Raw genomic sequence first — 16,908 nt, forward strand, 5'->3', positions numbered from 1 at the left:
CTATCGATCTAACCCAGAACTCCAGAAGCGTCGATTTCAAACTCAATTATTGGTGAATGGTGATACTGACTGAAACATTTGAATGATCTCTCTCTCTCTCTCTCTCTCTCACACACACATATGAAACTACCTAGTTCAACATCATTTTCATATTGAGTCTACAACCTATTGCTGTATTTGGCCCTCTCACTTTGCTTTCCGGTTGTAGCGAAAAAGCATAAGGTTCACCATGATCAGTAGTTTGTGGCGCATATATACAGAAGTACATGCAGAACACTTATATAGAGACGAAGACGAATAATGCTTAATTTGGCAAACCCTACTACCATATTTTACAATTTTGCTTTAAATCACATAGTGCCTTGGACCATCATCATCTATACGAAATATACAAAGTACTACACATATAATGAATAGTTAATAGAAATTGGAAAAATGATTATATGTACTACGTGGGGTACCCCTTTAATGGTACTGTTATATTTTTTACTGTGTTTGTTTCCGATTGGTTACTCATTTTTAAATAATTTTTTTTCCACCGCGTGCATGTTTACCACACCATAAAATAATATGATTGACTGAATACACATAATAATACTTTACAAACTGAATAATACTGACGATAAAAAAGATGATAAAAAAGAATTTAAAATTTTAATTAACATAACGATTATCCCGGTCTCTCTTGAGTCCTGATCGAGTTTTAACGGTCTGGTCCACGATTGAATGAAGCTAGTTGCTGAACCCACTTGGGCGATAACCTCGTCAGTTTAACCATAGAGGCCGGTGAGCGATGAACATCAACAAGCCTGACCTTGATTCGTTGCATTGCAACCCTAAGGGTTTCTTCAGACATGTTAGCAAAGCACATTCTGAACCAACCCGGCTCAGTGCAGTGGCAAGAAGCACCGGGGGAGATGTTCAACCCAACTACACGCACAACTTTTTCCCAAAGCTCCTTCTCAGCTTCAAAAGTGTTGGCCCTTAACAGGTGCCTCATGTCCACCCAACAGAACAACCCGGCATTGCTTTCCAAGCATGCTATGCCAGAGCTTTTCAGCCCGGATACAAGCATTTCTTTCCTCTTCAGGAGCCTCTTCTTGTTCTCACTCATGTACTTTCTTGAAAATTTCTTATCTGACAACATTTGAGATAGTAAGTACTGAGTTTGAGAAGAGATGAGACCAAAGCTCGACATTTTAGTTGCGGCGGAAACAACCGCCTGATTGTTGGAGTAGATCATGCCAATCCGGAATCCAGGTAGGCCGAGGTCTTTCGAGAGAGAGTAGACAATGTGGACACGGTTCCACAGTTCAGTGTGTTCTAGGTTTCGTTGCATCAGAGCTTCTAGAATGCTCACGAAGCTTGGAGAATTGAACACGGTGCCTGAATATATCTCGTCGCTTATTATGTGAATGTCTTTTTCGACTACGAAGTCGATAATCTGGTTTAGCTCAGCCACAGTCATGGTGGTGCCTAGAGGGTTTGAAGGATTAGTGATCAATACCCCCTTGACTTTTAGATTGAACTTTTGGGCACGTTCGTAAGCTTCTTCTAGTGCGACGGCAGTGATTTTGAAGCCATTCGAACTTGTGCATTGTATCGGAACAAGTTCGGCTCCAGTACGCCACTTGAGATCTCTATCAAATCTGTAGAACCAAGAAGAATCATGAATAAACTTGTCGACTAAATTTAATTTATACATGATATGCAAGAAAATGTTATTAGACTTATTACGTACCCCGGATAGTACGGAGTGGGAAGGAGGAACGCTTCGCCGGGATCGGCAAGGCAAAACATAAGAGTCTCGTTTGCGGAAGTTGCACCGGCGGTGAGTACCAGGCTGTTTGCCTCCAATTTCACTTTGTTGCCTCTCATTTTAGCCATCATTTCTACCAATACCTAGTTTAATGTAACAGTGAACTAGTTAAATAATAATAGCTCATAAGATACCGTCATTGATTAGTTCTACAAAAAAAAATCGTAAATGGTTGATGAGTTAGGTGATTACGTTCTTGAAAGCAGGCAAGCCGTGATAGTCTTGAAAGAGGGCGAGCTCTCGGAAGATGGATTCTCCGTTTCTTTTGAGCCCCGCCGCGTCTGGGTTGTTTGCAAGCCATGACTCAACTAGGTCAAACGAAAGCTGCAACGAATTAAGTGTGTGCATAACCATCAGTACAGTCTGGAAGATCAGTACTTACTACTAATCAATTAACACTAATCATACAAGAGAATAATGAGACCACCATGCACACGGACGCAACAATGTTAGGTGGGCATTTGGATAACACAACAACTCAAGTGAAGTGTGCAGTTGACCTACTTAGACCACGTCATATATTTTTCTTAACTTCTTTTTAAGTTTTTACAAGGCTACGATGAGAGCTAAAAACCTAGCCAACCTGATTCTCTGCAAGTCCCATCTGGATGATTCCGGCGGGATTATGAACTTGATGATATGGGTTCTTCTCGTATTCTTCCCACCCTAAAAAGTATGACGAGTCTTGGCCATGAGAGTCGCAGCTAGCTTTCTTTGACAACATTTTCAACTTTCAAGCTGAAGGGAGCTAGGGAAGGTTGTAAGTAGCTTTTGGATTACAGATCAAGAGCTTTTGGATTCTGAAAAGGAGGGAGAGATGAGAGAAGGGAGCTAGGGAAGGTTGTAAGTAGCTCGACCAGTTTGGGTTGTGGAAAATGAAAGTAAGGCTGGAGGGATATATAAAGGTGATGCCTCTTCAAGGTGAGCTGAGGAAGCGGGATAGGGAGCAACCCTCCGACATTTTTAATTATTAAATGACGGTGCTAGCTCTCTTTGATTCGTTTGACTTAGGTTAAGCAAACACACATAAGTTGGACCTCATCCAAGTTTTTTTCTTAATTCAACTCGTACTCGGTTAAGCTCCATTAGTCCATTCATTACATTATTAAGGACCAGTTGCCCTTCAAGATTTCGTCATTTTTAATATAGTTTAATTTGCACGTACGTACGTGCCCTACATACATCTAACTAGCTAGATGCTAGTATCAGGATACTTCATCAGTTCCTATATATAATTCATACGTCATTGTTTGTACAACTAGCATATATAACTGATATGTTGCTTCCGAGATGCAGACATAGCCATGGGAGGTATATATATATCCATAACCTGTCATTATATAATGTTTAGGGGTTGATTAATATATATAAAATGTTAGCAAACGTGATTAGATTTTTTTCAACCTCCCATTTCAACTATCTCGATAATACTCGTTTGGACGGGAAAAGACTGTAAATCGATCAGCTTATAGCAACCGTCATCAGGCATTTCCATTCATTTTTAATTAGTTTCAAGTGTGATCGATGTCCAGATTACTTCGCCTGCTGGTGAGGTATTGTTGGAATTAATTTCGAAATACCATCCCTAAAATCTTAAGCAGATTTTTAAGTTGTAAGGAATTGATAGGATGATGGTACGTTGAAGGTATGAAAAACTCTAGTGTTTTGACCTCATTGATGCACCGACAAGCCAACGTCATGAACTCTTGGTCTTCTAGTTTGAAAGCAAACTTGTCTGATTAAAAATACGAATATTGTTTGATTATCAACTTTCAGATTAGGCTAAAAATTGTGATTTTGATCGATAATTAATCAAAACTACATACGTATATAACGTGAACTATAATATGCATGAATGCGGTTCAAATTAACTATTTAGCAACATCATACACACATAGAAGCTAGATGATTAGCCAGCTAAACACAACCAAAAATAACTTCTTCCTATATAACCAAATAATATATTTACATTTTTATTCAAAAATATATATATTTACATCAAAACCTATATACATATATGAATCAGATTGACGTTTATGTTTTCGATCATATGATTAATTGAAATGTCATGAATGATTGATCGACAAGCAAACTGATTTATTTATTGAATTATCGGTATTAATTCTCTAAGAAATGAAAGACTCTTTTTTTTTTCTGTATCGGAGTGATATATATGTAGGTATCAATCATGGAAACTAGGAGTTTTGGCAATATATTGAGAGTAATTTCAAATCAAGTAACCCTCATGGGGTACATCTGATCGAGACTTGCTTGTGAATGCAGTCGTCTGTGTTTTTATTACTAGAAAGAGCGATCTGAGTCATCTCAACCCTGCCTTCGACCAAATATGATCCAGCCAGCTACCTACACATTCTATCTATTCAGAGCTTCAGGGTGGTCCATGGCCACCAACCTGTTAGGAAGACAGTTTTTGATTATGTCCGCTTGCACCACGTGTTCGTTCCCAAGCCAGAGCCTGGGGGTCCGTAGTTCTCTATGAATGCTTCCATTGAGTTCGAGCAAAGCAGTGCTGCGAGTGCAGAAAGTTAGAAAACATCCAACTGATCTGGGCTCCCTTTTAAAGTTTAAACCCTCATTTCCTGTCGACCATTTCCTCAGTACTGTACTGTTTTCATTTTCAATACTTTACTCAGTTTACTGCCTTTTCTCTCGGGTATTCGTTCAGTCACTAGTTTAAAATTGCTTCAGCATTTGATATGAGTTTCTGGGAACCTAAATTAAGCCAGAGAATGATCACAACTGAGAATCCAACAACACGTGCCCGATTAATATATAACCATAATGCATAATATAGGATCAAAGCAGTGACGGCAAGGAGTTGGTATGAAGTATTTTCCACCCATTGCAGAATCCTTGTCTTGTTTAACATAATCACACGCGTTGTAGAGTGCGCCAGTAAGGTACAGCTAGCTGGATATGGCAAAGATCTGTTCTTGATTCTTTGCTTTGATCAAACTGCACTTAATTAATTAACTTCCCCGTATGTATTTGTATTCTATCTTAGAAAAATAATTAATCTACAACTTCAAAGGGGTGATTTTAATATTCAATTATTGAATGAAAAAGATGTCATGCTGCGCTATATATTAATTTGATAATGGTAACCATCATGGTGAGCTGCCTGAAAATGAGTATTACATCATGAGTTAACGCGGTTTTGTTATATGCTTGCCAAAGTCCGAAGTAGTAGGCTAGCTATGGCAGCGTTTAGCTTTGAATCAGAGTTCCTCGCTCAGCAGTCAGCACACCAAATGGTACAGTTTTACAGCTCTCACTTCAACCAAAATGCATGTTATTCTGGAAATAAACTTATTAGATATGATAGGACTAAGTAAATAGTTTATATTGAGCCTCATTCTAACCCTACATTACTTTGATGGTAAATACCATATAATGATCTTCAACATATGTAGGCCATGGGGGAGTGCTTCTGGTGGAGTCGCACACTGCCCCCTCATCTGGTAAAGGCCCGAAATTAGATTTTACTAAAAATTAAAACTCTAATAAATACCGATTAAAATCATTTTATATATATTATGCATTTATGTCCCGTTGGGAAGAGAACTTATTTTTTCTTGGCTAAGTTTGTAAGAGTGTTGGGTCTTGAATGTTTTTTCTAAATCAATATATGTTATAATTTTCAATCGATAATTTAATACTTTGATTTAACTTTTGCGAAGAAACACCAACAACCCCCCACAATCATATTCTTCCTAATTGCCTATAGAATTATGAATGACTCACTGTCTCAACTCATACTAGAAAATATCTACTAAACTCATGAAAAAGAAAAGAAATAGTGAACCAATTCGTATTATTATGGAACCACAAAATTTAGCCAATGAAATCGCTAATTTAGAGTAAAATCTCAATAAAAAATTGAATACCATCTTTTTATTATTATTATTTTTATGTAAGAGTCATTTCAAGTTTCGCTCTAGACCCTCGAATGCTCAGGACCGGCCTAAAAATATGTCTTCTTTTGAATTTGAGCCTCGATCAATAGACTATATATCTAAAAGCTAGCCAAACTTTATAAGTAATAAAGCGAAGTCATTTTCTTCGACTTCAGTCGGTAAGTTCAGTTCATAATGTGCTAGCATAATCATCAAAAACAGAAAAGAAAATATTAGTACGTGGGAGATGATATGTCAGGTCTTGCGGCAGCACAGCCAGTGTAGTGAACTGAACACGATTATCAGGATAAGGTATCCCAGCTACACTTTGATTAATTGTACGTACGTATGACTTCAAGGGCAACCTGGAATAGACCCCCAATATATGCTTTCTGACAACCAAGAAGGCAAGCATACCACCCCAAGAGACTCATTGATCAACATTGAAGCACTTGTTGGTCGGAGCTGCAACTGATTGAAAGTGAGAGACGATGACGTACTCACGTACGTACGTTCGGAAAACTCGCGTTAATTATACATATAATATCGAGATTGTCTGCTGTGCAGTAATGTATGATATACACACACTTGTGTGTGGTGAATGAGAGATATCATAAAATGCACAGTGGGTGTGGAAGGTTTGTTTGTAACATAATTCTCCTATAATATCTGCTTGTCGGCATGGAGCTAGCTAAACTATCTAGTATTTCAAATTAAACAGTATCTAATGCGAGTCATGTGAATTTTTTTAAGAATATATATGTTAATATGTGTAACTGATGCTCGGAGTCAAATAGTCAAGAGAAGCTCCAATGAGTTACAGAGATATATAGATATGATCAACATATATATGAGTTCTCTTTAAGCTGTCAATCGATCCTTAACAGGCTAGTGATTCAATATAAGCACATAGTGGTGTTGCTGTTCAATGTCTCTGTAAATTAACAAAAGTTATACAGGCTCTAAATTGTCTGGTGATTATGATAGAAGAGTAGTTTAAATTCCAAAGTCACAGGGAATACAGTCTCCATGGAATATTGTACCGGTAGGAAGTAAATTTGTCGCTCACTCTTACTGTGTCCACCTTATGTTTACCTCATAAATAAATTACAAGTGTTTTTTATAATAACTATAATTATAAATTTCTTAACTTAACATTTGTAGACAACAAATTTTTTTCCGTACTGGTGCGTTCTTACTCGGTATGCAAGCTCAAGTAGTCAACGATATTCAGTCATGGAAGCAAGCCCCAATTATTTAAGCAGGCAGACCCAATCTTGTTTTGTTCTCCTAATAAAACTTTCACGAGGACCTGTCTTGCCTTAAATGGAAGGAAGCTAAGAACTAGTTTGTCACTTTGTCTATGACCTCGATCTCCTTTTTCGAATTCTTTTTTGTTTTTGCTGTACAAATGCTTTGAGCAACTTCTATACTGTTCAACTTATCTCTTCTGCATCTTCCCTATTTTAGCAGATGTCGTGTAGTAAACGAATCTATATATATGTGATAACACATGCATGGTGTCATGGTGGTGATGACCAGACCTAGCTAAACAAAGATATATCTATCGCTAGCAATAATCACTCAATCGATCATATATTACGCCTAATTGAAGTCATCATGGAATGACAAAATTGCATGAGAAATTATCCTAGCTAATTAGGTATAAGATCGTCGATCATAGGATACGAGGTTAATTTATCCGGATAAACCCCATATGACTCTCGTTTTGAAGCTAGTGTGCGTAGAATGTAATCCTTGACATCCTTTTATAACACATGCATTTCTTTCCCTAAAAGATAATGAACAAAAACGTTATTTGTCCGCCTGGAATTCAAAATCAGTTAAGAATATTAGACTGATTTTTTTGTTTTAATAGTCTTTTGGCCTTCATAATCGAAACCAAGGACTTGTAGTGGTTGACGTACAGACAATTGCATCTGATCGATCGAGTTCCTTAATTAGTCAATGAAGGTGTAAAGTTCTTGAAAATAAAAGTGGATACATATATACGCAACTAAAATCTATAAGAATATATGGAATCCGAACGATCGAGTACGATTCTATATAATTTGATAAAGTACTTGACTCCCGTATATGGTGTAACTATTTAGTAGTAGCCTAGTAGGTACTCGTTACAGTTTTAATGCCAGTTTCTTTGCAGAAAGCTAGCGAGGAGCGACAAATTTTACATATATTATCAGCTACGTGGGCTTCTCTTGTGAATGAAGGTTTGAAGTACATGCAAGCTTTTGACCTGCGAGCGATAGAGTACCAATACTAGACTGCATATTCCATATATACAGTTGAAAATCATCATCTGCATGAGGCTCAAGATTTCAACTCTGATACGCATGCAGCAGTAGTAACTAGTACGTACTCCAGAACTGGAACCACGGAGTTATAGCTAGAGTAGATAGCTAGGTGCATAGGGCTTGGAAAAAATACCATGGCAGGCGGCCAGCCATTGGCACATGTTAATATTTGATCGATTATCCGTTTTTGTTTGGAAGATGAAATTTGAGAAACTATTGGTCTGTGCCTGCATGCCTGCGCTAGCTCAATAGTCAATGATATGTTCAGACAATTGATTTTGAATTCTTGACCTCGGTTTCTGTATGCCGGCCGGCCCATGCGTGCTTCGTCTTGATCTTCCATGATGACGAGTCATGCCCGAACTTATAAGTTCAGAACCAAGAACTTGTTTTTTTTTTTCCTTTTCGAATATCCACCTGTCCTGCACCTGCCGGAAAATCCACAGTTAACAAGGACAACAAGGTTGAAATTTTGGCTCAGCGGCCTCCTAGCTAGCTAGGTCATGCATGCGTATACAAAATCTGCTTGGTTTGTGCAGGCCAAGGTTGAAAAACATGACATGCGTTCTAATCTTGGATATTTTGCGTATATGCGACACCTAAGCCTGAGTTTGTCGTGGATTATAGGGTTATACATGTAATCTTTACTGAAGCTGGTAGCAAGTACCTGCCTTATCCTGCAAGACTGCAAGCTAGACTGAACCATCAAAAATATTAATTAGCATGCAGTGCGTACGTACAGTACATCATCATTTTGACAAATGAGACATTGAGACTGATAGAGTTCTCTTTTCTTTTTTTTCTCAGTACTTGCTTGGTGTCTACAACTATGAGAGTTCTTCATGTGCTTGCTTCTGCTGCTCTACCACATCAACACATATACATCTTCATCGTCATCTGCTGTAATCGTCTTCGTGGACTGTGAATGCATGATGCGATGGGTAATTGTACGTCTATCTTTTTCACCGGGCAACAACGTACAGGTTGTGCAGGTTATGGCGAGAACATGAATCACATGCAAGCCATTGGCCATTGGCCTCTTGCATGCGATGAGCTTTCATGGCATGGCAGTGGCTTCCATATCCAGTAATCCATGTTCAGGATGTGATCCACTCATCTACTTCATGCTATATACAAATATACAATTTTGGTCTATATTGGTTGATTAAAGGGTTAGTTTTGATATTCGCTGTGCTCTAATGAGGGCAGAGCCGTGCGAATTTGTCCGAGCACCAAACCCGACCGATGCAAGTTTACAGTCGGTGTTTTATTTTTTATTATTCGGCACTTTGTCAACAGATTTCCGTACATTGAAAAGCCAGAGGAGTAATGAAATAATTGGATCGAGTTTGGTAACCACCGGAAAATGGAACGCAAAATCCGGACAATTACATAAGCTAGTACTGACAATTACCGGAAAACTAGTACTGACAGAACACAATTGTAAACAGAATATCAAAACATTAGCTGAGATACAAACGTTTACAGCATTAGTCCTTATATGTGCTTTTATCAATAGCTTTGATTCTTATTGCACGTTTACAGGTGCTAGTTTAATTGGAACGTACAGTTGTATATCAAAATCAAGGACCTAACCCAAAACTCTCTTATCAGAGAATTTTAATTTGAGACGGGGGACCTTGTTCTGCATCTCTTTGTTAGGTGGTATTATGTGATAAGAGATAGACCAGCAAAGAAATTAAAGAACATACATGAAAAACAGAAAGGTAATTCGTACACGTACAATGTCATTATCAGATGTACAGCAGCTTCATGCGTATACTTTGACTAGCTTCAAGTATATTACTACAGAAGTGAAGCAGGAACATAACATCTGAACAAATTTTGGCATGAATGCTGAGTAAATGAAATCTTACTTTCATTCATCTCCAAAGTAACTAGAAACCGAACAGGAGTATACAAACCTACAGCAATCAATCACAATAACTAATTTATCCGACACATCTGAACTCATGATTCACCATAGTAATTTATGTTTTACTTCCAGAACAATTTCAATGTAAGAATAAACATATGTAAAGGATAAGGCTAGACAGATCGTGGTAAAAATTACTGAGACTATCAGCTTCAAGACAGAGACGAATATGTGAATATGTCAATTGAATGACCTGAGGTGGAAAATTTGACAGTTTGAGACAAATGACATCTTTGTTGCAGCAGCATTAAACTTCTTGCTGGCACCTTCGTTCTCTTCTAAGCTAACCTGCCTAAAAAACTTAGTCCACCAGGCTGTGTTCCTTAATTTAGCCTGCAAAAAATAAACAATTCACTGTTTTAGTTATTCACTTGAAATAACAATAATATATACCTCGATTACAAATCAAGATAAAGTAGAATGATAAGAGGAATCATCTAAATAATACGGTTCTACTATTTCTGCCTGTGCAGCCATCCCTTCGAAAACGAAAATCATGTTTTTAAATTTCTCCCTCATGGGAAAATCATTAAAATTGTAAGCAAGTAGATATTGACATTGACAGTCTGAAGGATAGGAAATCATTCACAACTGAACAAGAAACTACAATCTATTTCTGGATGTTGAAGATTCACAAATGTGCGATACAAGAAAATTATGCAATGAAGCAGGACAAGAAAGATCAGAGTCTCAACCACTAGTTAAACTAATTGGATCCTACAGCAGTTACTTACCGCCCTACCAAACTTGGAGACCTCAGCTGCTTTAACTCTCTGCTTGCCAGGAGAGCCTACGTGCAAAAACAGATCTCCCAAAGTCAGACGCTTTTATATCAGCTTTCTACAAAAGAATAGGTTTAGTCTTGCACTTGATACTATAAGAAGATTATAGTCCTGAGATGAATTAAACATAAAAAATTCTCAACCAAGCAGAAATGAAACACAAACCAGTGATCACCATTACACGTGATGTTCATCTGAAATTCCGAAATCAATTTGATGTCAACTATCATAATTTATCTAACTTCTTAATATTCACCTCGGCCAAATGTTACCACAGCAGTAAAGATTACTGTATCCAAGACCAAATGTCTAAGATGATATGACAAGAGGTCCAGAAATACATGAATGGGGTTCAAGTTGTTTCTTAACATCAGCACTTTTGTGCAGGTTGCAGGCTGGCCAATAACCAATTATTCAATGTGGCAGATAAAATGTGTGATGATGTATATAAGTAAGATACGAATCTTGAGGACAGTGAGAGTTTGATGAGTACAGAAGAATCTAGCAAATACAGTGAAGACACGGTTCAACAAAAAAAAAACACACTATCTAATAACATATAAGTAATACAGATACAAGATCATGTAAAGAGTAACAGACATTCATGGACTTCACAAGTTGACAGAAAATCTTACCAGTAAAGATTACAAGACCATCACCTGATACCCTTGCCAGATCCGGGAGGGTCTTGTTGAGGTACCTTTCAGAGAGATAATCCAAAGAATCCGAAACAATGACAAGAGAAAACGATTTAGGTCTGTACGGAAGTGGATACTTGATATCCTCAACACGCACTATGCCTTTACGCACAAGAGCTTTGCAACTTCTATCAGCATCCTCTACATCGTATGGATCCACACCCCAGGCTTCAGTTTCCTCCTCACGCCACAATTTAGAAATCACTGTACAAGTATCAGGGCCAACATGCAACACCTTATGCATGCCGTCACCATATGCTTTCTTCAAAACAGGAATCGCTTGCTGGACTTCCGCTGTGCATGAGTAATCACCTGCAAGTAATATCTTCACATTAGGTTACTTTAACACAAGTTCAACCCTAAATCGATCCCATAAACAAATAGCAGTTTGAATACAACTAAACAAGGCTTCAAATCATAATGAACGCAATCATGTTTCTGAGCCAAAACAGCTTTCTTCATCAATTTTACCACACAAGCAAGAATCTTAAAAGTAAACATGGTCTATTCTGTTAAAGCCAACTGTGTAATGATTTGTAGCATGACACATTACAAAGCTACAGAAAGCACACACACAAAAAAAAACAAAGAAAACTGACCTTGAACCCGGCTAACAGCCCCTTTAATACTACCAAGTCCGCCTACATTCAATCACAAGCATACAATTCAATACCACCACCGAGCATAAAGCAAATGAAATAAAATTGAAACAGAAAGAAATGCTAAAAAGCAGAGACCTCTGCCACTTGGGGAATAGGCAAGAATAAGCAATGCTCCCTGAAAAGCGAAAATAGAGATTACTCGAATACAAAACAGGCATGATTTGTTTGAAACCGGAAAACAGAAATGAAAGAGTAGATACCACGGCAAGAAGAGCGACATATAAGATGGGAGAAGAGGTTGATTTAGGATCACCCGGTCGGCGAGTATTGACTTGTCTCCTCGTCATAGCTTTTGTATGAGAAAACAGAAACTTGTATGAATTCTGGTACTAGAGTAGCGGCATTCGATCTGATTGGTTTGTCTGGAGCGGAGTGAGCGAATCTGTTATATGAGAGTTGCGAGGTTGAAGAACAAGAATTGGTAGAGTTGGACTGTCAATTGTCTTCAGGCCCATTAATGTCCCCTTAATATTAGCCCACTGTTTGTTTGTTGTTTTTTTCTTCTTCTCAAATTGGTATTAATATATTCTATTGATAAAACAAGAAAGAGATTTTGAACTATCAACAAAGCCCATAATTTGTTAACTTTCACCAAACTAAACATAATGTGTAAAATATATTATCGTAATTTAGACACAACATTTAAAGCAAAACCACTCAAAATATTGTGAGTAAATAAGAAATTGTGAGTTTTTGCACGCGCGTAATTGAAGGTACAAAGGCTAGTGGGTACAAAGTAGACGAGAAGTCCATTGTTGCTTTCTAATTAACTGAATGCTACCATGAGTCTAATCTGAGTTGATCTCTTGAGCCCTCACTGGATTTGTAATTTGCATGTTTGTTAGCAAAAATAAGCTAGTGTGAAGTGTGTATAGAAATAGAAGTGAAGTCCTCACATGAAGAATAAAGAAAATAGAAGTGAGGTGAAAACTTTATGGTACATTTTCCACTGCTAGATTTGATACAACGAAAATCTGACTTTTTCATATAAACTAACTTGAGTTGATTTCATTCATCTTTGTATCGAGATATGTAATAGATTGATGAAACGTCAATAAATCACATTAATTTCATGAATCTAATTATATTTAGTTCAAAATCGATTGAAAAGCCAAAATATTGTCTACCATCATAAAATATTACGAGGATATACATTCCAAATTTTATTAGTCAAAACAGGTTTGATGTAAAAACTGTGCGAGTTATTTATTACTAGCCATCTTGTGCGTGTGATGCATGTGCGAAAACCGCGCTCACCCGTGCGAATTTGTATTTCTAAATTAAAATTTAAGTTATTCTAATACATTGTATACTATTAGGTCACTTCCGTGACAACTTCTCGGTAAGAAATCAATATATTTGGTACATTCTTAACAGATTACAAAAGAGAGACCACCAATACTATTATTTTGAATAACATCCATAAGGTAACATAGTACAATACCAAAACATAGCACAATACAAAAAAACAAATTTCATCCATTCCTTGAGTGATATTCCAACTCCGGAAACCCATGAAGGTTGTGATGCCGCTACTCTGTCACTTCATTTGTTATTAAAATTGGTCTATGTTGCAACACACAAGAAAAATATAAATGAAAAAAGGAATCAAACCAATGTAAATCATGTTCTTAATGGCATGAAAAGTAAATGAACCACCTTGGGGAACAATAGCGATGGAAAAGGAGAGAGAATTACATGAAACATAAGGAGTTAATCATCTCTTCAACATACCTTGCAAGCATGCAATTCGTTTATATTTCCCCAACAGACAATTGCTTTTCCTGAAAATTTGAAAGAATATCCGGAATATCAAACATCAAAAACCAAATCAATAGATGCCAAACCCAAGATACTCGATCACAATTCGACAGCCACATCTTCATCAACACTAGATACTTATTCTGAATTTGTTTTATTTTAGAGTCGGTGCATCTTTTTAAAAGAACTCATGTTTTTTTTTGGGTCTGAGAACCCATGTCTATCACCGTGAGAACCCTCGTACTAACTACTAAGATCGTGTGCGGTAGTTTTTTCTCTTGCGTCCCGTTCTATATCAGCCTCTCACGATTTCACAAAATAGAGCAGTGAATATTAAAAATATTATCTTCCTATAGACTTTTCTTTTATGGCTTACCGTATTACCAGTTTGTATTTTTTATTTTCAGATATACCCATACAGAGTATTTTCGAAATTTTAATTTTTTAATAAAACTGTCGTACCAAATAAAAAAAAAATTCTAACTATGATAGTCGAGATTTTAACCAACTCTTATGTAAGACCCAAAGGTATGAGGCTCGATTCCATTTTGTATTTTGACGAGGAAGCGGTGGAAGACTGAAGAAACACAAAACAACGCGTAAAAATCATTTGATTACCAGATTTTTCAGTTCGGGTTTGAAACCCTAAACCATGCTTGCTGGGTTTCTCCTCCATTTACTATCTGCCAAGAGGAAGAATCGCTGAATTCCATACTTCTAAAGCTTTTACATCTAGCCGGAAAATGAGCGGGGACGACGATAGCCGGAAACGGAGAAACCAATGGCCGCCGGCGCCGGCCAGGCCCTATGAAAACAAAGAGGAAGACATGAAGATCTGGGGGATTTTCATCTTCGGCTTCATTGGCGCCACCGCAACTACTTTGGCGGTAAGCTCTCCATTTCTCTCTAATCCTCTTTTGCTTTGTGACTGTCGAATTGAGAATTGCGTGGGGGAATTGGCAGGTCTTTCAGCTTCGTAGGACTATTGATTGGGTCTCTTCTCAGGTAGATATCGAATTTGATGAATTATGAATACGGAAACCTTGTTGTGTGTGTTTACTTAGTTCTATGCTTGATATCGTGTTTAAAGTGTGACTTTTGTTGATGTAATGTAGCTGATAAATACGAATTTCGTTATTTTTCGTGTCGAATTAGTTTTGATGTGTTGGTTGGAGATCACTGGAGCTGATTGTTTGTGGTTGGATCACAAAAGTTGTTCAGGTCACCGACTTGGAGAGCAGGGAGCGGTGGTTCACATCGGAAGTCGTTCCAGGAGGAGGCGTGGAAAAGATATAATCGGCGCATGCAGGAGGAGTATGAAGAAGAATTGGAAAGAGTGGTGAGTTTTTCATTTTGTGCTACATTTGATTATCTCTTAGCATGTTTCGACTTGATATGTCAAAGCCTTTTGCTTTACCATGCGTATTGTTAAATTTGAGTTAGGGACTTCTGTGTTGTATGTAGGAACGTATAAGACGTATGCAGAGTGTGTTCAATAGAGAGAGGAACAAATACAAAAGGGGCTATGAGAGCTGGAGGGAAAATGGCCAGGGTCAATCTCATCAACATTTCCAAAGAGAGGATTGGTATTGGAAGACGGAGACAGCCTTTAAAGACCGGAGGAGTAACTACAGGGAAACGCCTAGAGAACATGGCAACTATTTGTTATCACAGCACTACTCAATTTTAGGCCTTGACAGGTAAAGTTGTTTACATAAACCTAGAAATGATCATTACTGGAAATGTTTTCAAACAGTTTATCATGTTCAAACAAGATACCCTAGTTAAAGAAGATGCTTCACTCTGTTCAATAGATTAAGACTTGATCGGTTACCCTTTATGTTTGGTGTTGAATCTGTTGGTAGTTGATATTTGGCTGAGTTACCTAGTTGAGCTTTTATATCACATGCAATGGTTATTGATAATACTGGAGGTCTTTTGCTCTCCAGGCAGAAAATAATACTGAATTAATTTTTACTTTTTCCCCGTGTAGAAATCTAAAGCTGTTGGTCATGCATTTTTACAGTTAATCTCGTGAGTAGCATTAAGCTTGACTTTTTCCCTCTTGTTTTCAACAGGTTCAGAAAGGCACCTTACACGGATGCTGAGATCAAGGTATGCCCTGCATACTGTTAAGAGCTAATTTCACCTCCGTTTTTTCTTCTGTATTTTACACTTTATTTCTTAACTTATAACTAGCTCCTATGTTTGATGATTCATAGTTCGTTGGCTTCCCCCTGTCAAATCATTTTCCGAGAGAGATATAATTGTCCCATTAACTTACAAAAACTTAGAGATAATTGTTTCTCTCATAATGAAAAATTTGAGAATACAAGGGCTGATATATGCAGTATTCGCACTATAGTTCTCTGCTATGTATGGAAGAGCTTCGTAGCATAAAAATACCTCAGTCTATGTCTGTGTTTGTTCAATTCCTCCTCTTGTTCTCATACATATGATAATGCGTGCAGACAGCATTTAGGACCAAGGCAAAGGAGTTCCACCCAGATCAAAACCAAGATAATAAAGGTGTGCATCATTGACCGTTACTCAATATTTGTAAGCCACAATTACTTCACAATGGGCTTATCTGATGGTTATTGCCTTATTGGTTGTAATCTTTTGCAGATGCTGCTGAAGCAAAGTTCAAAGAAGTAATGATGTCCTATGAGGCCATAAAGAAGGAGAGGGGAAACTTATAAAATCTATGTATCTGTTGGGGACAAATTCATATATAGTAGTGTACTGGAAGCAGGAAGGGTAATGAAGTGACAACAGGGCACTGCATTTTTTTTGCCCTATTAGTCGACAGCAAACAACCCAAAGTTTGGAGTAGAATAATTTTCTCATACCCAGGATTCCGGGAAGAGCTCTTTCAAGCTCGTGTAATATTGTATTATACACGGATGATTGGTACATTTTTTAATACCTACATACAGTAGAGAAGGTCTCTGTATTTGGAGAAAACACTTTTATACAGGCAGGAGGCATTGTATATAAGTCTCAGTTTTGTTGCCA

At 37.5% G+C, this 16,908-nt stretch overlaps 3 protein-coding genes across 4 annotated transcripts; 1 reads left to right on the forward strand and 2 right to left on the reverse strand.

Annotated features, from left to right (window-relative positions):
* Window positions 1–703: 703 nt before the first annotated feature.
* Window positions 704–2,543, reverse strand: LOC126784372 (1-aminocyclopropane-1-carboxylate synthase 3). Its single transcript, XM_050509833.1, has 4 exons — window positions 2,403–2,543; window positions 2,012–2,143; window positions 1,742–1,902; window positions 704–1,649 (listed from the first exon to the last, which is right to left on the reverse strand). Exons 1-4 carry the CDS (start codon window positions 2,541–2,543, stop codon window positions 704–706), a joined length of 1,380 nt encoding a protein of 459 aa, XP_050365790.1.
* Window positions 2,544–9,969: 7,426 nt separating this feature from the next.
* LOC126784377 (probable pectin methylesterase CGR2) lies at window positions 9,970–12,526 on the reverse strand. Its single transcript, XM_050509837.1, has 6 exons — window positions 12,330–12,526; window positions 12,205–12,244; window positions 12,067–12,108; window positions 11,405–11,779; window positions 10,722–10,777; window positions 9,970–10,320 (listed from the first exon to the last, which is right to left on the reverse strand). Exons 1-6 carry the CDS (start codon window positions 12,414–12,416, stop codon window positions 10,168–10,170), a joined length of 753 nt encoding a protein of 250 aa, XP_050365794.1. The 5' UTR covers window positions 12,417–12,526; the 3' UTR covers window positions 9,970–10,167.
* Window positions 12,527–14,434: 1,908 nt separating this feature from the next.
* Window positions 14,435–16,901, forward strand: LOC126784378 (uncharacterized). Of its 2 annotated transcripts, XM_050509838.1 has the most exons (7): window positions 14,436–14,777; window positions 14,854–14,895; window positions 15,104–15,229; window positions 15,355–15,590; window positions 15,969–16,005; window positions 16,362–16,419; window positions 16,519–16,900. In XM_050509838.1, exons 1-7 carry the CDS (start codon window positions 14,634–14,636, stop codon window positions 16,590–16,592), a joined length of 717 nt encoding a protein of 238 aa, XP_050365795.1. In that variant the 5' UTR covers window positions 14,436–14,633; the 3' UTR covers window positions 16,593–16,900. The 2 variants fall into 2 exon arrangements, with proteins under 2 accessions (XP_050365798.1, XP_050365795.1); XM_050509841.1 differs by lacking the exon at window positions 14,854–14,895 and having other exon boundaries at window positions 14,435–14,777; window positions 16,519–16,901.
* The last annotated feature ends 7 nt before the right edge of the window (window positions 16,902–16,908 follow it).

The sequence above is a fragment of the Argentina anserina genome, chromosome 2 (genome assembly GCF_933775445.1).
Source record: "Argentina anserina chromosome 2, drPotAnse1.1, whole genome shotgun sequence".
Classification (NCBI taxonomy): domain Eukaryota; kingdom Viridiplantae; phylum Streptophyta; class Magnoliopsida; order Rosales; family Rosaceae; genus Argentina; species Argentina anserina.

Bases quoted from the DNA above. Each gene is read 5' to 3' on its own strand.
- LOC126784372 (XM_050509833.1), bottom strand. From the start codon at position 2,543: ATGTTGTCAAAGAAAGCTAGCTGCGACTCTCATGGCCAAGACTCGTCA. The intron at 2,144-2,402 runs GTTGGCTAGGTT...AATTCGTTGCAG, and splicing joins TGGGACTTGCAGAGAATCAG to CTTTCGTTTGACCTAGTTGA. The intron at 1,903-2,011 runs GTAATCACCTAA...ACATTAAACTAG, and splicing joins GCTTGCCTGCTTTCAAGAAC to GTATTGGTAGAAATGATGGC.
- LOC126784377 (XM_050509837.1), bottom strand. From the start codon at position 12,416: ATGACGAGGAGACAAGTCAATACTCGCCGACCGGGTGATCCTAAATCA. The intron at 12,109-12,204 runs GTCTCTGCTTTT...GATTGAATGTAG, and splicing joins CTATTCCCCAAGTGGCAGAG to GCGGACTTGGTAGTATTAAA. The intron at 10,778-11,404 runs GTAAGATTTTCT...TTTTGCACGTAG, and splicing joins TGGTCTTGTAATCTTTACTG to GCTCTCCTGGCAAGCAGAGA.
- LOC126784378 (XM_050509838.1), top strand. From the start codon at position 14,634: ATGAGCGGGGACGACGATAGCCGGAAACGGAGAAACCAATGGCCGCCG. The intron at 15,591-15,968 runs GTAAAGTTGTTT...TGTTTTCAACAG, and splicing joins TCAATTTTAGGCCTTGACAG to GTTCAGAAAGGCACCTTACA. The intron at 16,006-16,361 runs GTATGCCCTGCA...TAATGCGTGCAG, and splicing joins ACACGGATGCTGAGATCAAG to ACAGCATTTAGGACCAAGGC.